Source organism: Geotrypetes seraphini, chromosome 3 (assembly GCF_902459505.1).
Source record: "Geotrypetes seraphini chromosome 3, aGeoSer1.1, whole genome shotgun sequence".
In the NCBI taxonomy this organism is placed as follows: Eukaryota; Metazoa; Chordata; class Amphibia; order Gymnophiona; family Dermophiidae; genus Geotrypetes; species Geotrypetes seraphini.
In genome coordinates this window covers 66,759,870-66,779,342 of record NC_047086.1, presented here as the reverse complement: position 1 = coordinate 66,779,342, position 19,473 = coordinate 66,759,870, and the positions used below count along the sequence as shown (strand labels likewise).

General features: G+C 39.7%; 1 protein-coding gene across 1 annotated transcript in view; it reads right to left on the bottom strand.

Annotated features, from left to right (window-relative positions):
- Positions 1 to 19,473, bottom strand: part of BMP5 (bone morphogenetic protein 5) — a 152,428-nt gene that overhangs the window by 18,933 nt on the left and 114,022 nt on the right. Inside the window, exon 4 of the mRNA XM_033938832.1 lies at positions 1,864 to 2,061. Within this exon, the coding sequence (XP_033794723.1) occupies positions 1,864 to 2,061 (198 nt within the window). The remainder of the gene's footprint in view (positions 1 to 1,863; positions 2,062 to 19,473) is intronic.

Here is a 19,473-nt window from a genome sequence, read left to right as displayed (position 1 = left end):
CTATGCCCTTGTTTGCTTTTTTGCTGGTCTTTAATTACTTGTAAACCGAGTCAAGCTCCGTTGGGAGATGAACCGGTATATAAATTGAAGACTAGATTAGATTAGATTAGGAGGAAGAGCCATATGCTTGAAGGACAAGGCATGTCTCAATAGGCAATGAGAATGTATTTAGAAATGCTGACTTCCAGTGGCTTAGTAAGGGTGAGCGGTGCCCAGGGCGGTGGAGCTCCTCCCATTTTCCTTGCACCCCTCCTCCGCCATGTGCACACGCCCCCTTCCCTTTCCACGTAACTTTTTAACTTCTCCAGCGTGAGCGGCACGCCAACATCGGTGTCAGCTCGCCCTCTGACGTCACTTCCTAGGCGAGGGTCCCAGAAATTATGAGGATGCTGACGCAAGCAGCAACCTCATGCCGGGGAAGTAAAAAAGGTATGGGGGAAGGCAAGGAGAGGAGCACGTGGTAGGAGAGGAGGAGGAGGGGTGACACGCCCTTAAGAAGACCATGCCTGGGGTGGACCACCCCCCCATCCCTCCCTTACTATGCCACTGTTGACCTTCATGAGGACACACCCAATTAAGAGTTTGATGGCAGGTTGGTGAGGTGGGTGTCATTGACATATATATTAATCAGCAACGTCAAGGCCTCATATGAGAAAATATTTTGTATAGAGTAAAGGGTCATAAATTTGATATACTGCCTTTCTGTGGGTACAACCAAAGCAGTTTACATAACTGTATGCAGTACTTTTTTCTGCTTCTAGTGAGCTCATAATCTAAGCTCTGAATCCAAAGAAATGAAGGGGTAAGTGACTTTTCTGGGGGTCATAAGGAGCTGCCGGGGGGGAGGGGGGAAATCAAACTCAGGTTCTCAAACCACTGCACTAAACATTAGGCGACTCCTCCATTCCTTTGGTGGCGCTCCTTCAGTTCATTTGGATCCAGAACGGCCCCAACTTATAAATTAGGTAAGATCACTGACCTGGCCATTATCTGAATAGTGTTGGCATGGTTCATTAGCAGAGCAGCAAGTTATCCAGAGAGTTACCACTGAGTCTGAGCACCAAGTTTCAAGTTTATTTAAAAAATTTATTTTACCGCCGAATCTGGCTTCTAGGCAGTGTACATCAATCAATAAAAACAGTCAAGTTCATAAAATAGACATAGTTGGGGAGAACAATTAACCAAAAGGACAAACTTGAACACAATCTTGATCCTAATGCTAGATACCCAGAGGTTTGTTTATTTTAACTGTTATGGCTGGCATTGCCAAAAAAAACCCCCAAAAACCAAACTCCAAACAAATAAACACTGAGCAGTGACTGAATATTGGTCCATAAGAGCATAAGAATAGCCGTACTGGGTTAGAACAATGGACCTTCTAGTCTAGTATTCTGTTTCCACCAGTGGCCAATCTGGGTCACAAGTACTTGGCAGAAACCCAAATAGTAGCAACATTCCATGCTACCGATCCCAGGGCAAGCGGTGGATTCCTCCATGTCTGTCTCAATGGAGGTCTATAGACTTTTGTTTCCATGAACTTGTCCAAACCTTTTTTAAACCCAGATACTCTAACCGTTGTTACCATATCCTCTGGCAATAAGTTGAATGTACTGTATTTCCATGTAGCTTCATTGATTGTCCCCTAGTATTTGTACTTTTTGAAAGAGTAAAAAAATCAATTCACTTTTCCTATCTCTACACCACTCAGGATTCTGTAGACTTCTTTCACATCCTCCCTCAGCCATATTTTTTCCATGTTGAAGAGCCCTATCCTCTTTAGCCTTTTCTGATATGAGAGGAGTTCTATCCTCTTTATCATTTTAGTCACTCTTCCTTGAACCTTTTGTAATTTCACAATCTTACCTCCAATACTAGGCATCTTAGAGGAATCCTGGTGACCACCAGATTTGTTGCGGTTGGGATTCTTTCTTTTCGTGCTGGTTGCTCGGACAGAGCGAAGGAGGATCTCACTGGCTTTGAAAAAGGCAACCATGAATGGCTGCTTTGATTGCGGACCATGTCTTCCAATTAGACCTGCTGATTTCACATTAATACTGCGACCTACATAATGAGAGAAAAATGCAAAGCATAATTTATTTGTTTTTAATGTCTTTCTGTTTTCTAAAGTGGTCATGCAGGTTATTTAATTCTGTTCATATTCAATACATGCATTTTCTTTTATGAATGTGGGTATGTAAAAGTGCTGTAAGAGTTTCTAGCATACCTGAACTACTTTGTTCTGTTATTAGACAAGGAAATATATTTATGAAGGGCTGCTGAAAAGTTCTCAGCCCACTTTTCTTACTTTTTGATATAATTGAAATGAAAAGTGTCAAGAAAAGTGTGGAATAACTTGTAAGTTTCATGGCTCCACATCATTCTCTTCTTGGTTGTGCTGAGAACTTTTCAGCAGCCCCTCGTAGAACCGTAAAGAGACCTGTAAAATCACTTAATAACAATGTACTCAGAGATATAGTTCACACTGCAAGATTCAATATTTGCTTTCGCTGGCATAAAAATTAATTAGACAGGGGAAATAAACATTCAAAGTTTCCTGTGCCATCATTTTCTAAAAATGACACTGAAGAGTGTAGGAGAGGGTCACAGTGCACTATACGAACCAAACACAAAAAGCACCAAAGGCTTTCAGGGTCTGAGACAATCAAGATTGTTGGACCTGACACGGGTCATGTTTCAGCATATGCCTGCATCAGGGGGTCATCCAATGAAAAGCACAGAAACATGACAGCAGATAAAGGCCAAATGGCCCATCTAGTCTGCCCATCCGCAGTATCCATTATCTCTTTCTCTCTCTGAGAGATCCCACGTGCCTATCCCAGCCCTCTTGAATTCAGACACGGTCTCTGTCTCCACCACCTCTTCTGGGAGACTGTTCCATGCATCTATCACCCTTTCTGTAAAAAAGTATTTCCTTAGATTACTCCGGAGCCTATCACCTCTTCACTTCATGCTACATATGCCCTCTCAGTGCAGAGTTCCCATTCAAATGAAAGAGACTCAACTCATGTGCATTTACATTAAGTAGGTATTTAAACATCTCTATCATATCATGTATAAATAAAACTCATCTTATAAGTAAAACAAAATAGAAAATTCAAAGTTTAAAAGTGTAGGCGTCAAGTCTGTTGACAGCATCTTCCCAATTTTTGCATCTTCTTAGTGGCACCAAAAAATGACAAAAAAATATACAGGACAATTTGCAGTCTAGTCAGACTGTTTTTTTTTTGTTTTTTTATATAAATCTTTATTAATTGTCAAAGTGTCATGAATTATATATACATTAATAACAAAATGAGCACTTAAATTCCATTAATAACAATGCAAAAAATAAAAATCCCTCCCCTCCCATCTAACAATTAATCAAGAAATGAACCAGGAATATATCCCACTCCCACCCCCTCACCCCGTCCTGGATATGTATAAAATAAACATAAATTTTAAACAAAGACAACTATGGTGAATTAACAAAGGATGTCAACGGGCCCCAGACCAACTTAAATAGTTTACTATTCCCTAATATATCTGCATTCATCTTTTCATATTTGTAAGCTAAACATAAACTGGCCCACCAAAATGGAAAGATGAGGCGATCACAATTTTTCCAATTTTGGGTTATCAATTGCATAGCAGTCCCTATCATAATCAAGAAAAGCCTGCCTTTGTAGTGATCTAAGGGAGGCTTGATATGCAGCAATGTTCCACAATTGCCTCATTTGTCAAAGGGATTGTTGAATCCAATATAAGGTTAATCTGTCCCCATATCAACTTCCAGAAGCTGAGTATCAAAGGGCAATAGAACAACAGATGATCCAATGTCCCTATGTCAAGATGACAGTGCCAGCATCTATTAGATCTAGAACTGTCTAACTTATGTAACCTAACAGGGGTCCAAAAAGATCTATGTAACAGAAAGAACCATGTTTGTCTCATAGATATTGACGCTGTACATTTCATCCTCCAAGTCCAGATTTGTGGTCATCGAGAAATATATTGCTTTAGCTCGATGCTCCAAATGGCACGAAGACCAGTTTTTGGTTTCTTATTCAAAAATTCAGATATTAATTTAAAAATTCAGATATTAATTTGTACCACCGGGCGGCCTGATGTCCCAGCAAATCTGTCTGGAAGCATAGGACCTGCAAGCTATAATGATTTTTGAGATTCTGTTGTTCAGGGAACCCACTCTGAACGGCCTGCTTCAACTGCAGCCACCTATAATTCAGAGACTTTACAATACCGAATGATTGTTGCAGGCGTGAAAAATCAAGCAGTTTCCCATTAATATATCACATCAACCTAATGTACGAATGTCTGCCTGCATCCAATGCTTCCAGAAGATCCCAGGCCCTCCTATTTGAACCTTGGAATTTAGCCATAAGGATTGATAAGTGGATTTCTCTACTGGAACATCTCTTAATTTATTAATAAACTTCAAAGTTTTCCAAGTATCAAATAAAATACTATTGTCCTTAACATATCTGGGTAACTTGATACTCAGCACATGAAATAATCGCAATGGGGACACAATTTGCCACTCTAAGTCCAGCCAATCCGGAAGATTTTGCATAAGCTCAGGGAGGATCCAATACAAATCTTAGCGCATTATATAGGCTTGATGGTACCTATAAAAATTGGGAAAATTTATCCCACCCTCCGCAATTGGCTTTTGTAAAGATACTAAAGCAATTCGAGCTGCTTTACCCAGCCAAACAAATTTAGTAAGAATACTATTTAATTTCTTATAAAAGGACCCCTGAAAAAACACCTATACCTATTTGGTAGCAAACCACAGGCAAAATCATCATCTTAACTGTTTGTACTCTCCCCCACCAAGACAAATGAGCTTTGGAATAACCTTCCTGCCCCGCTGCGGAATCTAGGCTCATTCCAATTATTTCGAAAGCATCTGAAAACCAGGCTTTTCCCCAAAATGTAAAGCTATCTATTTAAAAAGTAAAGCTAGCTATCCTCTTTATAACCTCTAATTTCTTATTATGTCTTTCCCTCTTTTATTGAATTACCTGTAAACCGTGCCAAGCTCTATCTTTATGGAGAGGATGCGGTATACAAACTTAAAGTTTAGTTTAGTTATGGGTTCCATTGCTCACACATTTCTGTGACCTTCAGCAATAAAGATCTTTCATTTACTTTCATCGTCTCTTCCAGCGTTTTTTGAATCCAAATACCTAAATATTTCATACCCTCTTCTTTCCAAAGAAAAGGAAATGAGACAAATAATCCTTCTGGACAATGTACATTAAGCGGAAGAACCTCTAATTTACTCCAATTTATTTTATATCCTGAAAATTTCCCAAATTTATCTATCAAATCCAGTAAATGTGGAATGGTCGTTTCAGGATTCCTCAAATGAAGCAAAATATCATCTGCATACACAGAGACTTTATATTCCCAACCTGCATAAGGACTACCCTGAATCTCCTTTGCCTGCTGAGTAGCCAATAATAAGGGTTCCAGTACGATATCAAAAAGCAAAGGAGATAACTCCCCTCTCCAGACAGAAACGTTCCGAAAAAGTATTATTAATATATAATCTGGCAGAAGGGAACTGTACAAGGTTTGAATCATTTGTATGAATCCAGAACCAATACCAAACCAATCCATTTCTTGATACATGAAGGTCCACTCTACACGATCAAAAGCCTTCTCTGCATCCAAGGATACAGAGAAAGACGGATCTTCCATGGCTTTTGTTAAATTTAACATGTGGAAAGCCAGTCTGGTGTTATTTGAAGAATGTCTATGAGCAACGAACCCTGTTTGGTGCATACCAATAATAAAAGGGAGAGCTTTGGCCAAGCATAGAGCCAATAACTTAGCCAGAAGTTTTCCATCTACATTAATCAAAGAAATAGGCCTGTAATTCGAAACCAACATAGGATCTTTATTTGACTTTGGCAAAACAATTGTTAAAGATTCTGCCACAGTATCTGTAATGCAACCTTTATTCAGTTGAACCTGATATAATTTTTTTAATTTTTTATTCAGATTTTGAATATTATTACTTACACATAATAATAAAATAAGGATAATACATATACAAAATTATAGAAATAGTATTACAACCAAAAAAGGTTTATCAGAAAATTCCTCTAGTCCTCATAACTATGGGAGAACAAATACTAAATACCATAACAAAGAGTCTCAAAATAAACATGATCATATAGATCAATCATAATAGTGTTAGAAATTTTCAAAACTCCAAATAATTAATTATGTGGTTACAGAAGAACTACTACTAATAGATTCTTGATGTTGCAAAAATTGTTCTAGCTGAATTGAGTCCCAATAAACATAATCATTCTCCTTAAATTTAATCAAGCATTTACAGGGAAATTTCAAGTAAAATGTGGCTCCTAAAGCCAACACCCTAGATTTCAAAGCCAGAAAAGATTTTCTTCTTAATTGTGTTGCTTGGACCACATCTGGAAAAATCAGTAAATTATCTCCACATAATTTAGTCTGCTTATTTTGAAAATAAACTTTCATTATCAAGGATTTGTCTATCTCTCTTGTACAAGTTATAAGAAGTGTAGATCTAGTTTGGGTTATATCCTGTGAATCTTCTAGGAAACCAGTTAAATCAAAATCAATTTGTTCCAACTGATCTATACCCGATTCTATGGGAACTTTTTTCCTCTGAGGAATATAATACAAATTTGTTAAAGGCAAATTTTCTATGTCCGTCATCCCCAAAACTTCTTTAAAATATTTCTTAACCAATATTTCTGGAGATAATAAATGAGTTTTGGGGAAATTAACTAGACGTAGATTTTTTGCTCTGTGTAAGTTCTCCATTTTCTCAAATTTCATATGAGTGATATGAAAATCCTTAACTGCTGTTGAAGAAACTGCTTGTAATGTAACCACTTGAGACTCAGTTGTCTAATCGGTTTTTCAATAATTTTTAAATTAGAATCAACATTTGCAAACTTTTCAATCACCTCTTGCGAAAATTTTACATTTTGTGTCGCCACAGATTTTAATAACCCCTCCACACGAGTATTAATTTGCCAAAGATCTTTTAAAGTAACCTCCTGAGGTTCAGTCTGGGGCTCTCTGGCAAACAAAGCCTCATCTTGAAAAGATAAGGCTTTGGGCATCACCCCATAAACTAATGAAGGTGATCCCATCTGCTCAGGGAGTCCATCTGACTGACTACTGGAGCCAGGCTTGGGCTCCAAAACATCAGGATTATTCGGTGGAGGGGGAGGAGTTCTACTTGGGGGGCTAAGAGATGCCCCTGATAGCGAATCCGCTCCCTGGCTGTGACCTAAGGCACTGGATGAAATAAAGTGCCGATCTATGGGACCTAATAATATTGGTGTGGACACCTTAGCTTTACCTTTCCTTTTCCCCATATCAATAAAAATTAATACGTACAGTTCCTCCCGTTCGTCCCAGTGTCTCAAAGGGGCTCCCAAGGGGCAAACGTGCCCCTTAGGGCACGCCCCTTTGGCCACGCCCTTTTGGCCATGCCATGCGGCCAAGCGCCGCAGTCGCGGCGTCTCTTTAACCCCGAGGGCAAGGACCCGCGTGACATCAGAGCGTCTGTCTCCGCGGGTGCCCGCTAGGAAAACGAACCCCGACTCTCCAGCTTCAGATGACAAAGAAGCGCTGCAGTCCTGGGCAAGGTCAAAGTCCACCAAGATGATAACACTGTAAAAGATCTGCCTCTCCGGTCTCCTGCAGTCGCGGCGTCTCTTTAACCCCGAGGGCAAGGACCCGCGTGACGTCAGAGCGTCTGTCTCCGCGGGTGCCCGCTAGGAAAACGACTCCCGACTCTCCAGCTTCAGATGACAAAGAAGCGCTGCAGTCCTGGGCAAGGTCAAAGTCCACCAAGATGATAACACTGTAAAAGATCTGCCTCTCCCTGATATAAATTTAATAGATGAGGTAATAGAGTAATTTGGAATGATTTATAGAACTCTACAGTGAAACCATCCCCACCTGGAGCGGATCCAACTCTAAGGGACTTCAACGCTGTTCGTATTTCTTTCAATGAAATAGGCGCCTCTAGGTTACCTTTTATATGATCGGGAATTTTTGGTCCCTTGATTGAACTTAAAAACTCTAAACCCTCAAGTTCTTTATTTGAATAAGGCTCGGAAGAATACAAAGCTTTATAAAAATTCAAAAATTGTTTTAAAATATCTCCAATTTGAGAATAAGTTTCACCCTTCTCATCTTTAACAGCTACAATCTTTACCTTTCTTTTTTAGCTCTAAAGTAATTTGCTAGAACTCTTCCCGCCTTATTCAAGTTTCCATAATACAGAGCCTGTTGAGAAAACAATTCTTTCCTAGCCAGTTGAGAGGAAATCTCATTGTATTTATATTTAGCTTTTAAGAGGGTCTGTAAAGTAGATTGTTCCCATTTCGAGGCCAATTGTGATTCCAAATCTTTAATATTTTTTTCCAGATCAGTAAATTCCTTTTTAAGTTGTTTCCTAATATATACTGAATAGGAGATTATCTGCCCCCTCATGGTAGCTTTGAAAGCATCCCACAAGGTCTCTAAAGAGATTTCCTGTGAGGTATTAATTTGAAAATATTCATTCATTTTTAATTGAAATTCTTCAAGAAAGTTTGAATCTGCAAGCAATGTATTATTAAATCTCCACACAGATCTACTGGAATTTTTATCAGCCAACTTAAATTAAATCCAAACTCTACCATGAAAAGTGTAGGCGTCAAGCCTGTCGACAGCATCTTTCCAATTGTTGCATCTTCTTAGTGGCACCAAAAAATGACATAAAAATATACAGTCAGACTGTTTTTTTAAAATGCCAGATGTGGTGTTTAAAAAACCCAATCATATATTCAATGATGTTATCCAGATAGATAGAGATATTTAGCATTGTAACCTATCTATCTATCTAATTAGGACTTCTGATTCTAGGGGCCTGATATTGAAACCACGGCTCTTGGTTGAAGTGATCCAGCCATATCCAACCACCAGCATTGAATATCCTAGGCAAAGGTCAGTGGCTCACATTTATCTTTTTAGACGGTCTACCTGGTAACCTTCTTTAGCCAGTTCATGAAAAGTGATGATTGGCTACTTCATGCAGCATAACCGGTCACCAGGCTAGACAGAGGACTGGATATTCAGTGGGAGAAAGCCAGCTATATTTCACAGAATATTGGCAGATAGCCGGTCAAATGGGGCTGGGAGTCGTTCCCAGCTGGCTAAGTCACACTGAATGTCAGTGGGGGTAGATATTTGTAGTTGGATTTTTAGGGGTGGAAAAGAATAAGACTTACTGATGTATTCACGTTGAATAACCCCCCCCCCTCAAAAAAAACAAAACGCTTTTTAGATTTTTAGGTGGATTCTAGTTGGATTCCACTCAGTGACCCAAACACAACATTCCTGTGCCAGTTCATTTTCTCTCAGCCCCAGCCTCCTTTTAACTTCTCCCAGCACTCTGCATCATCAACAGCCAACCTCCCAGCTCTCAGCATTAGGAACTGCCTCCTGCCTCCCAGCTGCAGCCTTCCCTGAATTAGCAACTGCCCTCAAGTACACCTGCATTAGTCATAGCCCCGTTTCATCTAACCATCTGCAACAGACACAAACTCTTTCTTCAAGGTCTCCCAGCCATTGCATCAGATCCCCCCCCCCTTCTCCCAGCCCAAACATTAGCTGCCCCCATTTCCTTTCCAGTATCAGCTTTCCAATAGCCCCCTCTGCCCATCCCCTCCCACAGCAGTGGGAGTTTCTGTTCTTATTCCTGTTGCTCTCTACTAGTGCTGCCCGATTCATGATTCAAACTGATTCACCGATTCAAATCGGGTGAATCGATTCAATTAAAAAAAAAAATCGGCCTCCCGATTCAATGGCCGACCCTTCCCCCGTGCCTTCCTAAAGCAGGAGCTGCAGTGCTGCCTCTTGCTGGCCGTCCGCTGCTGCTTCTGCTTGAGAGGGGAGGGTCAGTCAGAAAGGCCTCCCCCAGCTTCCCCGCTCTTACCTCCTTAACGCTAATAGGGCAGCTTGCAGGCTCGCTGGTGTTATAGCGATCCCTGCAGCTGCACGTGGTCCTCAGCGGCACGTTCTCTCTGCCACGATCCTGTCTCTGCTCTGACATCAGGGGCAGGATCGCGGCAGAGAGAACGTGCCGCTGAGGACCATGGGTAGCTGCAAGGATCGCTATAACACCAGCGAGCCTGCAACCTGCCCTATTAGCATTAAGGAAGTAAGAGCGGTGAAGGTGTAGGCTTGCAGGGGGAGCAGCATTCGTTCCAAGCCGGGGGGGGAGGGGGAAGGAAAAAATGTGCCTTCACGGCGGGGGGAGTAGGCATTCATTTGCGGCACAGGGAGCACGCCTTCGTGGCGGGGAGGAGGAGAAAATGTGCCTTCGTGCGGGGAGGAAAAGAGAAAGTGCCTTCCTGGGGGAGAAGGCCTTCATGGGGGGAACAGGTCTTTGTGGCGGGGAGCAGGCCTTCAGGGCAGGGAGGCAGGCCTGTGCAGAGGGAGGAGGAGGAAGGAGTAAGAGAGGGGAGGGGAGATGCCAGACCTGGAGTGAAGTGAAAGGAAGAGAGAGACCAAAAAGAGAAGGAGGAAAGCAGAGGAGAGGTGCTGGACTAATGGAGAGAGGGAGAGAGAAATGCAAGACCACAAGGGGAAGGGATCAAGAGGGTCAGATACTTCTTTAAAGTAGGTAAGCAAGGTGCAGGAAGGCAGGAGCGATAGTAGGAGAAAGCCTGTACCTGGGGTAGGGGATACAGGAGATAAGGAAGGAAGAAAGAAGAATCTGGATATGGGGAGAGATAATAGCTGGGCATGGAGGGAGCATAGGAATAGGGACACAGACGAGAGATGCTGGATGAAAGGGTAGATGAGAAAAGGAGAGATGGTGAATCTGTGGATGGTGGGGTCCATCGCTGCAGCTGCGGGGCGATGGAAATGAAAAAAGGAAAGATGCCAGACCTCTGAGGGAGGAAAGGAAGGACAGAGATGGAAAATGGATGGTTAGCACGGAGAAAGAAGAAAGAAGGAGAGCCTGATCAGAAGACAACCAGACCAACATGGGACCAACAAGATTTGAAAAATGACCAGACAACAAAAGGTAGGAAAAATAATTTTATTTTCTGTTTTATGATTACAATATGTCAGACTTGAAATGTGTATCCTTCCAAAGCTGGTGTTGGACCACAAACTTGAGCTAGGATTTAATAGAGAGAGAAAAAGTATTTTTGTTTGTTTATTTTGTTTACACCACAGGACCAGTGTGGGTAGGAGAGGGCAAAGAGGGTGAAGAGGTTATAAAATAAACCCACCAGGATGTTTGGAAAAAAACACCCAATTGGGCAGGAAAATCGAATTGAATCGGATCAAATCGAATCAAAAAATCGATTCAATAGGCTGAATCGAAACGAAATTTTTTTTCCTGAATCAGGCAGCACTACTCTCTACTGTTTGGCTGGTTCTAGAAAAGCTTTGAAATGCAAGAACAGGAAGTTCATGTTCTCATGCTTCAAAGCTTTTTTAGTATCAGCAGCAGCTAACAGTGGCTGGAATAAGAGCAGAAGCTCCCACACTGCCAACATGGAAGACTGCCTTGCCAGCTTTTATTGTGTAATTTGGCTGCAACAGCAGCCAGTGGGTGATGTCATTGGACCTGAGGAACCAGTGACTTACTGGTTTATTTGCATATTATTGAAAGCCCCATATTCCCTTTCACTTATTTTTTGTCTGTAAATCAGGGGGTTTTGGGTATAACAAAAAAATCAGAAGTCTAATCTAATCTAATTCTTAGTTTTATATACCGAATCATCTCCTAAAAATGGGAGCTCGATTCGGTTTAGATAATTAGATCACAAAGAAAGATCCATTAACATTCATTGGAGCTATTGCCCAAAAAGCAATGAAACATAGTGGTTTATTTAAAGGTTTTGCAAAAGAATTGAAGAGTTTAATATGTTTCAAGTTTAATATAAATTTGATTGATCGCTTATTCAAAATTCTAAGCGATGCACAAATCAGTAAAATTACAAAATTTAAGGGACTTCAAAGCAGATGACAGAAACTAAATCATGTAAGACATATTAAAAACTAATATTACAAACATATTAAAACAAAGGGAAAGAAAGGGAAGAGAAATGCAAATTGTTTGATAGTAAATAAGACATTTATGGGGAAAAACAGAGAAGTAATGAAATGCAATTGAAATAAGGCTATTAGTCAGACTTTCTAATTATCAAATGCATCCTTAAAAAGAAAGCTTTTTAATTTGCTCTTAAATCTGTCCAAGTTTTCTTCCCTTAAATAGATAGGGAGTGAGTTCCATGCTTGGGGGGCTGTGACAGAAAAAATGAATTGCCACCATGTGTTAATAATTTTAAGTGAGGGAATTATTAATAAATGTTGATCGTTTGATCTCAATAATGTATTTGAGGTGTAGGGAATCAGTAATTTATAAATAAAAGCAGAGATACAAAATAAAAGCAGAGATACAAAAACACAATCTAATTTGAGGAGGTAGTCCATTCCATATCGCAGCCAGTAAATATGGAAAGGAGTGTGAAATTTTACTGGTGGGCTTGATTCTTATCAATAATGGAAAAGAGAGCTTACTCTTATGAGAAGTCCTACATAAAATGCAGTCACCCATGATAACTGTACATATGCCCTCCTAGTTCTATATCAATATCAATACTATAGGCTATTTCAGACCAGACTCAACAATAGACATATTAAACTCAATATCAGTCTATCAATCTTCATCAATTAAATCATTATTCACAAACTCTTCACGATCCTCAGAGGGTTAGAATGTCCCATTGGTTCATGTGAAAGAAATTCACTGAACCCAATCGTCATAGGATCACCAGTTTATATAGTTAATGTAGTTTTTCTATATATTTATTTATTTTTTATTTCTATTTTTACTTAGCTTTATATATTAGCCACTCAGTGGGGAGCGCCTCTACTGACATGTACATGTTTCAAGCGAATCTTTTCATCAGGGTTGAGGCTCCTGTGGTTAATTATCGTGCTTAATCACTAGCCGCCCTTCTCCATAGAGTTGGAAACCATGATACTCTATGGAGTATCAGATCAAATCTACTTTCAGTACCCTCCTTGAAAATTATAGGGACAAGGAGATCAGACATGTTCACAGTGATGGGACCACAATGGTGGAATGCCCTTCCCCAGTATATTAGAACCGAACACGACATTGTAACATTTAAAAAACTTTTAAAAACTTATTTATTTAAAGATGCTTTTAATTCTTGAAACTTTTACTTGTTTTAGGATTACTCCTTAAATTGTGCTTTGGTTTATAAACCCTTACCTCCTGTTTTTTCCTTTCTTACCGAACCCAATATTGTAACTTTTTCATTTCTTTCCTCACCCCTCATGTATGTTTTTTAATGTAATTATATTGTTAATGTGTTAGTTTCTTTGTTTTCTTTACTTGGACTATGTACATCGCCTAGCAATTCTAATAGGCGATTCATCAAATGCTTAAATAAACTTGAAACTTGGAGAAGGGCGGCTAGTGATTAAGCACGATAATTAACCACAGGAGCCTCAACCCTGATGAAAAGATTCACTTGAAACATGTACATGTCAGTAGAGGCGCTCCCCATTGAGTGGCTAATATATAAAGCTAAGTAAAAATAGAAATAGAAATAAAAAATAAATACATATATAGAAAAACTACATTAACTATATAAACTGGTATGATGATTGGGTTCAGTGAATTTCTTTCACATGAACCAATAGGACATTCTAACCCTCTGAGGATCGTGAAGAGTTTGTGAATAATATCTCCTAGTTCTATAAGCAAACTCTCAAATTTCTGACTAGTGTGTAAATTTGTGCATGCAAGTTATAGAATAAGATCAGTTGCACACATAATTGTCTGTAAATTGGAGATAACAGCAAATAACTCTTAGCTGTCTTTAGTCTCTATACTATAGGTTACATATTCAAATTCCAGAGCGGGCAACTTCCTGGGGGTGTGGACCTGGGATGGGCAAGGGTGGGTCAGGAGCATGTCAGTCATTTACATGTGCAGGTTATAGAATGCATGCTTACTTGCCTAACTGCCTATAGTTAGGTGCAAGCATTTATGCCAGCCATTGAGCTAGAGTACGTGCTCAGACCTTGAGTTAGGCGTATATATGTGGACTTGTACTAGTACTCTAGAAAAGCAATTGTGTGCATAACTGACACTATAGAATTCACACTTTAACATGCATCGACCCTAAATTCCGGTGACTCTTTGAGAATTGACTCCATAGAGAGCATTTCTGTAGCTGGATGCCATGATTTTGGTGCCCACTTTACACAAGCTGTGAGCCTATTCTGTAACTGAATTTAACACTCAGTATCAGTGTGACGACACAAACAAAAAATCCAACAGAACTGCAGTGATATATATCGAACAAGGAACAAAGGGAAAAAAACAACAGCAGGAATGGTGTACAAGATGCCAAGTTTCATGTTCATTCATGTTCATTTAATATTTGTTTATTAAAGACTTGGCGTCTTGTACATCATTCCTGTAGTTTTTTTCCTTTGTTCCCAGTATCATTCAGGGTCTCTTTCTTCTGGGATTTTTTTTTAACTCTTTATTAATTTTCCATTCAAAAACAGTGCATTAAAATATACATACAATTGACTTTCTTCTGGAATTAAGAAATATAAGTCCCAGCTCTTCAAGCGTCTACACTCTTTATTGGGTGATATTTGGTTTGTTGTGTACTTACAATTCCCTTTCTTTGTGTGCTTCATTTAGGGACTAACATTTATGACAGTACTATGGCTGTAAATCTTTGCTACTAAGTATAGCATTTAAAAGCATAATTTACAGTAAGTTACATGCATAAATGTTAAACTCACCCATCTCCTGCCCATTCCCAATCCCTGTCAACTTCCCCTTGCAATTAGACTAGGGTTGCCCAACATTGGTCTTTGAGAGCTGCAATCCAGCTGAGTTTTCAGGATTTCCCCAATGAATTTGCATGAAATCTATTTGCATGCACTGCTTCCATTGCATGCAAATAGATCTCATGCATATTCATTTGGGAAGTATGAAAACCCAACCTGGAGAGAGCCGAGGTTGGATGTTCGTGAATTAGACACTAGTCAATTTGCACGCTTACATTATAGAATAGTGCTGAGCACTCTGCTTGCACTTACATGTATAATTGTACATCCATGCACACAAATGGAGCTTAAATTTAAGGAATTCACAACAAAAAGATGCTAAAGGTCAAAATAATGCAAATATAACAAAAGAGACCTTTAGAAGGTACACTGTGAGCTCACACTCACTCTTCACAAAAGGGAGAAAAAAAATAATCTCAAAAACCATAACACAGCACCTAATTTCTGTGCTTGCCAGAGAATGTGATGAAATCAGTTAGCTTAGCAGGGTTTAAAAAAGGATTGGATAATTGCCTAAATGAGAAGTCCATAGGCCATTATTGAGATGGCTTGGGGAAATCCACTGCTTATTCCTAGGATAAGCAGCATAAAATCTATTTTACTACTTGGGATCTAGCTAAGTTCTTGGGACCTGGGCTGGTCACTGTTGGAAATAGGATACTGGACTTGATGGACCTTCGGTCTGTCACAATATGGCAATTCTTATGTTCTAAATATCGTTATAAATGTTCTGTGTGACATGAATTGTGCAAATTATAAAATATATGGACAATTTTAATATTAAACAAGTCAAAAGAATTAACCTCTGGTTGAGCAAAATAAAATGCTGTTGCTTCAAAGATTGAAATATAAATATTTACAATTTGCACATTAGTTGCACATGAAAGTCACTAGCAAAGGCACCAGAATTCTTGGTTATTCAAAATAAACCCTGGGAGTCTGAAATGCATACATGGCTGCCTCTGCTTCTCTTCTCTGAAAGTCCCATGTGTTTCATTAAAATGATTTATCAAGTCCAGACTTCACCGCTATCTCAATCTGTAACAAGATGTGATCCTCCCCTGAAGGAAGGAAACGTATTTTGCATCCGTGACGTATAAGAAATAAGCTCGTACTTTGGGTAGTTTGCCTGTAATTTCTTGGCTGCATGAACAGCATTTTGTGCCTGTGTCTAGCACAGAACATGCCAGTGTGTGAGAAGAAATGGGATATCATGAGAAGTTGTACAGTAGCTATAAGGTGAATATGTTAGTTTTGGCAGGAAAGCATGTGACAATCTGGGAGCCAAAAATTTCTTCAATTAGCACTCAGATGCACACTGGGAAAAAATTTACACAACTACTGTATTTACGAAAATAAGCCCTAGCATGATTTTTAAGATGCTCCTAATATAAGCCCTACCTCCCAAAACAAGCCCTAGTTAAGATCGACCCTGAAGCCCCCGCTGAATGTCCCTGACACTCCCTAACTCCATCCCTAATTTAAAAAAAAAAAAATCCAGGCTTCTACTATTTCTGGATTCCCATTCCCCTACGCAGTAAAACCCCACCCCACTGTGAGATTGACATACCTCTGAGGCATCCAAAAACAGTGGTGGTGGTAGCGCTCTGAACGGGCCACTTTGTGGCCTTCCCTGCCGAGGCCTTCCCTCTCTGCTGCATCACTGAAGCCACCCGTTCAGAGCGCTGCTACCGCCGCTGTTTTTGGATGCCTTGGAGGTATCAGTCTCATGGTGGAAGGGTCAGTAGGGTTCTGCTACACAGGGGATGGGAGGGAGGGATAGAAAGATGCTGCAGAAGGTGATGGGTGAGAGGGGAGGAAAGATACTGCACATGGTGGGGAGGGAGAAAAGAAAGAGGAAGAACTGGGATGGAGGAGAAAAAGGGAGAGATTATTGTTGTACATGAAAAAAAAATGACATCCCCGAAAATAAGCCCTAGTGCATTTTTTGGAGCTAAAATTAATATAAGACCCTGTCTTTTTTTCGGAGAAAAACGGTATATACTGTAGTGAGCAGAGACAATGAAATAACAGAATTAGAAAAGGTGACCAAAAATGATAAAGGGGATGGAACGACTCACGTATGCGAATAGGCTAAAGAGATTAGGGCTCTTAAGCTTGGAGAAGAGATAACTGAGGGGAGATATTATAGAGATCTATGTAACATCCCCTCAGGAGCATCCCTAGATTTGGGGATGTGGCAGCTCTGACATTCCACAATATCTACCTATCTATTTGTCTAGCTATCTATCTAGGGCCTAGTCCGTCCATCAAAAGTAAAAAGGTATTAATGGGTAGGATTGCCCACCCTTTCCTTTAGGAACTACCATAAAATCTAAGGACTCCTTTTACTAAGGTACGCTAGGGCTTTAACGCGCAGAATAGCGTGTGCTAGACCTTAACGCCAGCATTGAGCTGGCATTACTTCTAGAAGCGTAGCACGGGTTTAGCGCGTGGTAATTTCATGCATGCGCTAATTTCTTTGGCACACCTTAGTAAAAGGAGTCCTAAGTGAATTCAATTTTCTTAAAATCTCCATGTTCTGTCTTCCTTGACAGTTTTTCCACAAACTGCCCTCCCAACAGGGAAATGCATACAGATGTTTTCCCTTCTTAGAAATCTCCACTCCCTTCTCCATAGCTCCGGTCATCATAGAGAAGGAAAACTGATACATTATCTAATTGCTTACTCTAGTCACCCACATATGTACGTAATTGTCAAAAACTGACAAGAAAAAACCCACAGATCAAAATGCTAGTCTGAATAACACACAAATTCTATTCTATCAAAACTCAGTTTATATATGGGTTTCATCTCTATAATTCTGAGTGAAGTGGAACAGGTAAATGTGTCAAAAAGTTCAAAGACTACAGGACATGCCATCAAGTTACTACATTTAAAACAGATTAGAGGTTGATTTTTTTTTTTTTTAATTCTGTGCATAGCTAAAACTCCAAAATGCATTGCCGAAGGATGTGACAAGAGAAGTTAGTGTAGCTGGGTTTAAAAAGATTTGGTCAAATTCCTGGAGGAAAAGTTCATAAGCAGTTATTTAGATAGAGTTTATCCCTGGGGTTAAGTAGTATGGACTCTTGCCTCTTTTGTTATCTGTATTTGTCACTGTTGGACACAGGATATTGGGCTAGATAGATTTGATCCATGCCAATTCTTATGTTCTTAAGAAAAGTAGACATCTGTACCCCAATTGTATAACATCATTAAACCAGAGAGAAAGGAGTAAACCTTTAAATGCAAATTTAGATTGGCTGTCTGCCAGAGTCTATACTCCTAGAAAAACTATCCCTGGCATAAATGAAAGAAACAGTTTGGTTTGCGGTTAAAGTAGTTTCCATTCTACTTTCACTATAACAAATATATTAATTCAGCTCAGTCTTCCGTCTTTTGGCAGCTCTTCTGCTGTAAAAGGAGAAACTCGAAGTTCTAGCCAAATACCATACCTTGAGCTGACCCACTTCAATACATAAACACTTTTACAACATGTTTATTCAGGTGTAACACTTTAAATTGGTTTAAGATGTTCCCAGGAAAGCAAGAGGAAAGCAGAAGTGAGAAAGTTAAACTAGATAACAAAATAGCTGTCAACTTTTACTAAACAATCGTAATAATGATGTTTTTGATGACAGAGAAAATATATCAAAGACAATATTTGTTGAAGCCTTGGATTTCATGGCATTTGCTTCCTAAAGTAAATTTTGTGGATAACTGATCTTCAGACTTTATACTGGGTGTTGTACAGTAGTAAGTGCATTTTAAACAAAATTAAATTCAATTTTAATACTGTAGCTTCCTTAAGCATATGTTGCAATAATGTAATGTTGCTTGCCTCTAATAGGTGTTCTCCAAGAAAAACAGTATGTCAACCTTTACAAGGAATGATGTCATTCACCAGATCTAGGCCACAGAAATATAAACAGGGGACCGAGAAGAAGAGTACCTGTGATAGGGAAAGAAGTATTCCCATTACCTGCAATATCAATGAGGAATGTGGCAGAGGGAGTCTCTGACTGGGTGGCCTAATGATGTCCAAAGCAAAAGACGAGAGACGTGGAAACAATGATCTTGATGCAAATGTTTATTAAAGTACTGGGGCAGACTTGCACAGTCTGTGTCCCGTATATGGACATTCAGCTGAGGACAGGCTGGGGAGGACTTCGATGGCTGGGATGGTTTAGATGGGCTGGAGTGAATTTTGAAGATGACTCCAGTAGATAGAACCTGAGCACACTACCGGGCAAAGTTCTGGGTTTCTAGCCCAGAAATAGCTAAGAAAAAGGACCATTTAAATCAAATGATTGAGTGTGTACAGTTGTGCAGACTGGATGGACCATTAGGGTCTTTATCTGCCGTCATTTACTATGTTACTATGATGCAGATTAATAAATAGATCCAAGAGACTTCTTAATTAAAAGTAATGCTGGTCAGTCAGCAAATCCATATAACACACAGTAAAAGTATTGTGGCGTGGACCCAACATAGTCCGTGTTTTTGTCCTAAAGATCTTATTCTGGA